At 56.9% G+C, this 8,500-nt stretch overlaps 1 protein-coding gene across 1 annotated transcript; it reads right to left on the bottom strand.

Annotated features, from left to right (window-relative positions):
* Positions 1–491: 491 nt before the first annotated feature.
* Positions 492–5,628, bottom strand: ERAL1 (Era like 12S mitochondrial rRNA chaperone 1). Its single transcript, XM_066563415.1, has 11 exons — positions 5,541–5,628; positions 5,189–5,362; positions 4,957–5,084; positions 4,805–4,882; positions 4,624–4,670; positions 4,166–4,227; positions 3,654–3,766; positions 2,864–3,238; positions 2,304–2,453; positions 1,970–2,050; positions 492–1,744 (listed from the first exon to the last, which is right to left on the bottom strand). The coding sequence occupies exons 1-11, from the start codon at positions 5,626–5,628 to the stop codon at positions 1,622–1,624; spliced, it is 1,419 nt and encodes a 472-aa protein (XP_066419512.1). The 3' UTR covers positions 492–1,621.
* Between the last annotated feature and the right edge of the window lie 2,872 nt (positions 5,629–8,500).

An 8,500-nucleotide genomic window follows, 5' to 3' on the forward strand; every position in this document is an offset into this window, starting at 1 on the left:
ACAGGGAAGTGAGGATTTGCACCCCCGTGATGGGCTTGCAATGGGATAATTAATTAACCTAATTCTCAAAGCTCGTTAAGGAGCTGCAGGTTAGGAAGGTGAGACACTCACCCCTTGTCATGCCAAGAGCATTTCCACTGTCCCCAGGAGTGGCTGTTGCTGTGGGCACTCGGCTCCATCCCTGGAAGCAGCCTGGGATGAAGCTCTGGGGCAGCACAGGGTGACCCTGACCCCTCCCCTGACTCGGCCACACAGAGGGGACAGATTCCCCTTGTGCCCCATCCCATGAGACCCCTCCAACCCTGCCTACCCAGCTCTTCCTCCCAAAAGGTGCAACCTTCAACAAGTCACAGCTCAGAAAACGGGATCCGAGCTCAGCTGGGAAGGAGGAATGACATGAAAGTGCCCTGGTTTGAGCTGGAATAAACCAGAGGGAAGGTGATGGCTGTGAGGTCAGGCTGCCAGCGAGGAATAAAGGAGAGAACAATCACTTGTGATGGGACCTGATTTTATTGCAAGGGAAATACAAAAGTTGGACAGCAGCATTCAAGGGACCACAGCAGCCCTGCTCCTGGGGAACAAGGAAGGACACTCCGTGCAGGTTTCCAAACCAGTTTTCAGTTATCTCACATTCCAGATAGAATTCTTCAGCAGAAGGGTAAAACATCTCTTTCACAGTGCACCAGAGAAGAACAAGGGGCTGAGCAGGTTTGGGTTCCAGACCCTTCCCAATCTCTTCCCTGCTGGGGTTTTCTTCCCTCAGGGATGTTAATTTATAACTGGATTACCTGGATTTCTGGCAGGAAGGTACCCACTGCTCCAAACACCTGACAAAGGGACAAAACAAGCCCCAAACACCAGGCCCAGACACACACATGTGGTGCCAGGTGCTCTCTGTTGCACCTGAGCTGCAGAACCTGCTGCTCTTCCCACTTTGGGGTTTTCTTCAGCTGCAACAGCTCCTGTGTTTCTATCTGGTGCAAAGAGTGAGGACTTGGAAGCAAGTGATAGAATAAACTACTTGAACTCCTAAAGAGTGGGTCCATGCTGGTTTTGCATGACAGACAAGCCAGTCAGGCATTACAGATGTTCCAGCTGCCAGCAAACCCCTAAAACCAACTCCCTGCACCCACCAGCTTCAGCAGGGCAGGGAGAAAAGTCAACACGAGGTCATCAGCTGGGCTGGGGTGGCCTCATCCTCCTATGTGACCACGATTCAGCCTTCAGAAGGGATTACAAACATGTTCTGATAATCCTTCACTGCCAGCCTTTGTTTGCCACAAGGCAGCAGATGCTCCTGAACTCCCACGTACAAACACCTGAGAGCAAGGACATGAGACACTGCTCAAAAGAAGTGGGGGGCAGCTCTGGAAATGCAGTACCAGAATCATGGGTGCAGCTGATTCTCCAGTGTCTGTCCCCAGGCCAGATGCCATAGAAGGTCTGGAGATTTTATTTCAGTTTGGGCTGTTCCCCCAAAGAATAACATATTCCACTTCAGCCCACAGTAGTAACTCCATCATCCTCTATTTCTGGATTCAACAAAGGTGCCAGGATACCCCCAGGACTGGTTTCTCCACATGATCAGAGAGTTCAAGGGCTGTTAAAACACACCAGGTGCTCAACCCTTCACCTCCACCTTGAGCTTCAGGCGGACCTCACACAGGAAAGCATTCATCAGGTCCTGGCCAGCCTCCTGAGCAATCCTGCTGATGACCCTTCCTCCTCTTCCAATCAACATCCTCTGTGTTAAAACCCAGAGAGAAAACATCATCAAACTCACCCAGGAGAACTGTGCAGCCACAGAAGCAATGAGGGAAATTCCAGCATTAAACCATGAGGCAACACAGTTGCCAGTACTGGGTACATGGCTCTTCCCAAAAGAGAAGGAGAGGGGAGCACAGCAAGGATAGACTTGGGGAACCTCCCTTCACCCTCTCCAGCATCCCATCTTCCTTCCTTCACTCACCTTGTGAGACTCCCTTGGCACCAGGAGGCTTTGAACGATGAGGAGCTCCCCACATTCTCCTTCCTCCCACACATCTGTTACCTGCCACAGCAATGGAGCACTCAGCAATCCTGGAAAACCCTCAGGAACCCCCAGCACCCCTCCCTTGGACACACCAGCACACAAGGGTGGCCCCCTCACATGCAGAAAGGGTCTTAGCACACCTGAGGTGCAAGTACTGAGTCACCCCACAGGGCCTGGCAGATCCCAGAGATCCAAACAAAGATTCTCATCACACAGCCCGAAATTCCCAATAAAACAGCTCATGGCTGGGTCTGCCTGGGCACATTCCCACCTGAGTCACTCCATAAGGCACTTCCAGGGGCAGGTACTCCAGGAGCTTCTCCCTGATGATGTTATCACAGATCTCTTGAGGTGACTGGCTGGTCAGGACGTCGCTGTGGAATTCCCAAGGGCCTGGCTTGGCTTGCATCAGGAGGTACCTCTGTGGGCACAGCACACCAGTGTCACCCACACAGTGCCACCACCCCTGTGCTCCTCCTGCAGGGAGGGCACTGCTGCTGGCCTGGCACCAGGGCAGTGGTTTGGTGTTTCGGGCAGGGACAGGAGAAAGGGAAGCTCTGACACCCCTCCCTAGGGCTGTGTGTGTCACACAGAAGCCCTGGAGCTGCGAGACAGCTGTGGGTGGATTCCTCGTTGTTCCAAGCTGCTGTTTGGAGAGCCCCAGGTGACAGTTTTGCACAGAAAACTCTGCAGGTGCAGCAGGGACACATCCCACATTGACACATGACACTTTTCCCCCACCCAGGCCAGGAACAGAAGCTGAGGCTCTGTATGGAGTGCTGGGCTCCCACCCCAGTCCCCAGGTGTGACACAAGTTCAGACTGGAGTTACCTTGAGTGTATCCACCTCCTCCCCACGCAGAGCTGCCAGCATGAAGATCTCCTGGAAGTGTGGCCAGCCTTTCATATCCTTTAGATCCTTGGCTCCATGGTGCTCCAGCCCTTCCCCTGTGCCAGCACCCCCAACATCACTGCTCTTGTCCAAACCAGAGCCTTCCTGGGCCTGATTCTTTTCCTGCCCAAAAGGAGACCCTGGGACCTTGCTTTCAGGTGGAGAAGCCTGAGTGGTATGAAGGGGAAGCTTTACTGAAGAACGAGAATCCTGTTTAGGTGAAGATTTCACTTCCAGTTTCCTTCCATTTACAATTCCCTCTGTCAGGTCAGTTGCTATTTCCAGCAGGAGAAACTTCTTCTTTAGTACATCCACCTGAAGGCAGAGAGAGAGAGAGGTGTCAGGATTTATCCTAAATGAGGTGGGCAGCTGGGCCCTGCATCTGAAGGAGCCAGAGGAAAGCAGCCAGGGAAGCAGCTGCTGCAGGACAGGGCAGTTTTGTGACCAGAGGCCAAAACTGGCAGAGTTTTGTGCCAGCAGTGCCAGCACAGTTTGCCCAAGCAGTGAGAACCTGTCAGCTCTGCTGAGATTTCCCTGGCTCACCTGGCTCCTCTTCCCAGATGGATTTAAACCCCAGGCAGCAGCACAAATTCAGGGATGATTCTGCTTTTAATGGGTACACACACCCCTCAATATTCTGGAGCAGAGGGGGGACCTGTGTCCTTTAACACCCAAAAACCCATCAGTGCTGAGGCCAGGTGGTGCCTGAAGAAGAACAAGCAGGATTTACCTTGTTCAGGACCAGCACACTGGGGATGTGGGGGAACTGAGACAGGCACCTGAGCACCTCCTTGCTCAGAGAGTTCCTTGTCCAGTGATCTGACACATCCACCAGAACCAGGACTGCCAGGAAAGAGGAAGGGAAACAGGATGAATCCACATTTTCCAGAATGTTCACTTGCAGCTTTACAGTCTATGGTCACTCCCTTCTTCAGGAAGGGCACAAAAAGAAGGATTTTATTGAAAACACTAAAAATGCAGCTTAGCCATGTCACCCTAATGACTTCACACGTGCTAAATCTCTACATCCAAGCCCAATTATTAACCCAAAGTGCCTCCCCTTGGCACCAGGCAGCTCTTATCCCCTCCTCAGCTCAATATTCCAGATCTTTTCTCTGCCCTTCCTTCCTTGTTCACACTCCCTAGGCAGCCTGTGCTGTCAGCAAACGCCCAGATACTACAGCTGGGAACTTGTGTGGCAGAAAAGGATTTGGTTTGATGCAAAAAGAGTCAAAAACCCACCTAAATCTGCATGTTTCATGCTGTCCCATGGGTCTGTCAGCATGGCTTCATCTAAATTATGCCTGAAACACAAATGAATAATAATTGTATGTAATAATTATATGTAATAACAATATGTAATAATTAATATAATTCATTATAATTGTGTTCCTCCCTCTCAAACTATAAGGAAAGCAGTGTTTTCCCTCATTCCAGCTGCCACAAAGCTGCTTTAGGGATTGTAACATCCCTTGTCATGTGCAGATACACAGAACCACACACAAAAATGTTCAAAGGACATCACAGGCTGTGCATGCTACTGAAATTGCAACAAAAAAAAATATTTGAAAGCAAAATAAGGCTAAAACATGCATTCAGCTCACTCCTATTTTACAGACTTTGCACACTGAAAATCACATTCCTGTTTTATTACTCTTGCTAGGCAGCACACACCTCCCTCCCCACCTCAGTGGTGGTACCTTTTGGCTTTTAAGGGATTCGTGAGGCCAGGTGTGTCCAGAATGATCTAGGAAAAGGAAAAACAAAGGTTTCAACTTTACCAGCAGTGAGAGCTCAGGGGAAAACCCCATATTTGTGCAATGAGAAGTGATCCCAGGGGACACAGATGAGCAAATGCTGCCCTTGGGCTCCAGGACTCACCAGCTGTGTGTCCTCCTGTGTGATGACACCCCGGGCCTTGCAGCGGGTGGTGTGCACCTTCTTGGAGACTGGGAAAACCTGCAGGAAATTAATTAAGCACCTTACACAGCCAAAAAAACCAGGAAACAGCCTGATCTGCCCCCCAGCTTCACCTTCCTTCCCAGGAGCTGGTTGCAGAGCGTGGATTTCCCTGCGTTGGGAGCGCCGATGATGGCGATCCTCAGCACCTTGGGCTGCGGGGGCTGGTCGGGCCGATTCTCCAGGAGGCGTTTCTGCTCTTCTGCCGGGGAAAGGAGGAGTTTGGATGGTGCCAAACCCTTGGGGGGTCAGGACAGCCCTGGGGCGGGGTGGCAGCCGCCACCACTCACCTTTGTCACCACTCACCTTTGTCGGTGGCCACGGGCGGCGGGTGCTGGCCCAGAGCGGCAGGAGGGGCCTCAGCAGGGATGCCCAGGAGGCTGCCCAGGGCCGAGCTGCTCCCATTCCAGCGGCTAGGAACGCTCAGGATCCTCCCCAGCACCGAGCTGCTCCCGTTCCAGCGGCCCCCCGGGAGGCGAGCTGGAAGAAAACACCGAATATATAAAAAATGTCCCTAAAACACACCAAGCTCGCGTGGGCCTCCCCCTCCCCACGCAGCGCTCACCCCACCACCAGGCCTCTCGGCCGGCCCCGGCGCCCCGCCCGCCACGTCCCGCATCCAGCCGCCCCCAGAGCTCCCCCCGCGGCCCCAGCGCACCCGCTCGCGGCCAGAGCGGCCCCGCCGCGGCGGCACCAGCGGCCCGGAGCGCGGCCCGGGCGGCGGCCGCGGCCATGGGAGCCGCCATGTTGGCGCGCCGCGGGGCACGCCGGGAAGGCGAGCGGTGCCCGCTGCCATTGGCGAACGGCGCGGGGACACAGAGAGCGCGAGAGCGGGGCCAGAGCGCCGCGGGCCGCGGGGAATTGTGGGATGGAAACGGCCGAGAGCCGGCGGGGCAGGGCGGGGCGGGGCCGCGGGAGTGCCCCCTGCCGGCGGCACCGCGGGGTGCAGGGGGCGGCACCGCAGGGTCACAGCGCGCCCGGGGTCACCGGGGTCACCAGCGCCCCCACTGTGCCCTCAGTATCACCAGTGCCTCCCCAGTGTCACCGGTGTCACCAGTGTCACCAGTGCCCTCCTAGTGTCACCACTGCTCCCGGTGTCACCAGTGCCCCCACTGTGCCCTCAGTGCCCCTCCCCAGTGTCACCAGTGCCCCTGGTGTCACCGGTGTCACCAATGCCCCCACAGTGTCACCAGTGTCCCCCCAGTGTCACCAATGCCCCCACAGTGTCACCAGCGCTCCCCATGTCACTGGTGTCACCAGTGCCCCACCAGTGTCCCTCCAGTGCCCTCGCAGTGTCACCAGAGGCCCCCCAGTATCACCAGTGTCACCAGCGCTCTCGGTGTCACCGGGGTCACCAGCACCTCCACTGTGCCCTCAGTGCCCCCTCAGTGTCACCAGAGCTCCCAGTGTCACCAATGTCACTAGTGCCCCCCCACTGTCACCAGTATCACCAGTGTCCCCCCAGTGTCCCCAGTGCCCAGTTCCACCAGGTCCGGAGCCCCTGGAGGATATGGTGAGGAAGGAGAGTGGAGTCACGGTTCTGTAACTCTCTTTATTGTCCTGTGCCCGTCCCCAGGGCTCCATCACTGTGTCCTTGCTGTGCCATCCCATGCCATTCCCATCCCGTGCCATTCCCATTCCCATCCCATCCCGTGCGGTGCTGCGTGTCCGGCCGTCAGCAGAACCGTTACCATTACTAAACTCAGTAATGGTAACGGTTTCCCCGCCGGCCGTGGGTGCCCGGCTGTGTCCAGATCCTCTCCCCCCCAACCCGGGATGTCCCCCCCAGCCCGTGTCACTCATCCCCGGTGTCCCGGGCGTGTCCCGGCGGTGGCAGTGGCGGGAGGAGGTCGGTGCAGCCCGGGGAGTACATCATCTATACTGTAGTGTCTCATAGCCAACTTACAGTATACGATGATATCCTGCCCGGGACAGCGTGGGGAGCAGAGCAGAGCCTGCAGGGACAGACAGCGTGGTCAGGGAGCACAGCCCATTGTCACCCCGGTGTCACCTTCACCCATCCCTGTCCCCCGGTCCTGTCCCCTCCTGTCCCAGCACCTCCCCACCTGCTCCTCATCCCTCCCAGTTCCACCACCCCAGAGCAGGACAGAGGTTCTCAGTGCTTCCCTACCCAGGTGTCCTCCCAGTCCCTCCTTGTCACCCCATTCCCACCACCCTGCAGAGGAGCAAAGGTTCCCAATTGTCCCCTCACCCCAAGACCCCCCTATCCCATCTTTGCCCCCCAGTCCTGCTGCCCTAGAGTGGGATTGAGGGCTCCCAATTTCCTCCCCACCACAGCACCCCCCTAACCCCTCCTTTTATCCCATAACCCCATCTCAGAGCAGGACAGGGGCTCCCAAATCCCACCTTTGTGTTCCCAATCCCACCCTCCCTGAGCAGGACAGGGGCTCCCAGGTGGTGGCACCTACCTGTGGGGTGGCACTGGGGCTTTGTGGGGTGCCAGGTCTGCACCCGCCTTATAAAACCTGCTCTGCCTCATCTGCATATCTCACATCTGCACCGCACAGCTGGACAGGGCCCTTAACCCCTTCATGCCCAGGGGGGCACCGCCCCGAGCAGCTCCCCCCACCCAGCCTGGCATTGTCCATTTGGGAATTTGGGGACGTGGGGCTTGCAAGGGGCCATCCCTGCATCTTCCACTTCAAGGTGGCCTCACAAATGCCCCATCCTCCTGTGGTCACCAGGATTACCCTTTCCCATTGTTGTGGGGACCCTGAACTGGGAGCTCCCCACTGCAAACTGGCTCCCAGTTGCTGGACAGTGGTGTTGGACAGGGCGGGGTGGCAGCCCGTGGGGAGGGGGACCAGGAGGGACATCTGGGGGACATAGGGACATCTGGGAGTGGGGGTCACCCTACACAGGCACCCTCAGGTGAGGTACAGGGTACACGTGGTGTAGGGAGGCTGTGTCCCCCAGTTAGGTGTCCCCAAAGGACACGCTCCCCTGGCCATCTGTGTGCCCTGGAGGGATGTAACCCCCAGCTGTGTCCCCCCAAGGGCCCCTCCTGGCCACGTGTGTCCCCAAGAGGGCTGTGTCCCCTCATTGCACATGACCCTGGGTCACATTTGTCCCCTCACCACGCGTGTCCCCAAACGGCTCCACCCCCTGACCATGAGTGTCACCTGCCTGTGCATGACCCTGGTCATTTGTGTCCCCCAGCCGTCTGTCCCCACAGGGCCGCATCCTGCAGCCGGTGCTGTGCCATCTTGCTGGGCTGTTTGTGCCAGGCCAGGCTGGCATTCCTGGAACTCGGCTGGGGGGAGGTGATAATGACAATCCCCTGCCGTGTGCTCCGGTCCCGATAAGCAGCAGCCTCGGGCTATCAGGGACCCTGCCCTGCCACACAAGGTGTCCCTGGACCCTCTGTCACCTCTGGGTGACAGCATGGACCACACTGCCCCTGGCCTGGGCAGACCCTGGCAGGAGGGGGCACAGGGTCCAGCCCTGGTCTGAGCCTGTCCCAGGCCATGAGCCTGTGGGGACTTGGGGGCTGCAAGGGACCTCCTGGTTTGGTCCCTTTTGTGACCCAGAGGAGTCCTGGAGCCTGCAGTGTTCCCCAAACTGTGGCACAAGCACCCCAGTGTGCAGAGCAGTGAC

The sequence above is a fragment of the Molothrus aeneus genome, chromosome 20 (assembly GCF_037042795.1).
Source record: "Molothrus aeneus isolate 106 chromosome 20, BPBGC_Maene_1.0, whole genome shotgun sequence".
NCBI lineage: Eukaryota > Metazoa > Chordata > Aves > Passeriformes > Icteridae > Molothrus > Molothrus aeneus.

Coding starts and splice junctions, on each gene's coding strand:
- ERAL1 (XM_066563415.1), bottom strand. CDS start 5,628: ATGGCGGCTCCCATGGCCGCGGCCGCCGCCCGGGCCGCGCTCCGGGCC. Junction 5,085..5,188: donor GCCCGTGGCCACCGACAAAG/GTGAGTGGTGAC, acceptor TTTCCCCGGCAG/AAGAGCAGAAACGCCTCCTG. Junction 2,051..2,303: donor TGCCTTATGGAGTGACTCAG/GTGGGAATGTGC, acceptor TTGCTGTGGCAG/GTAACAGATGTGTGGGAGGA.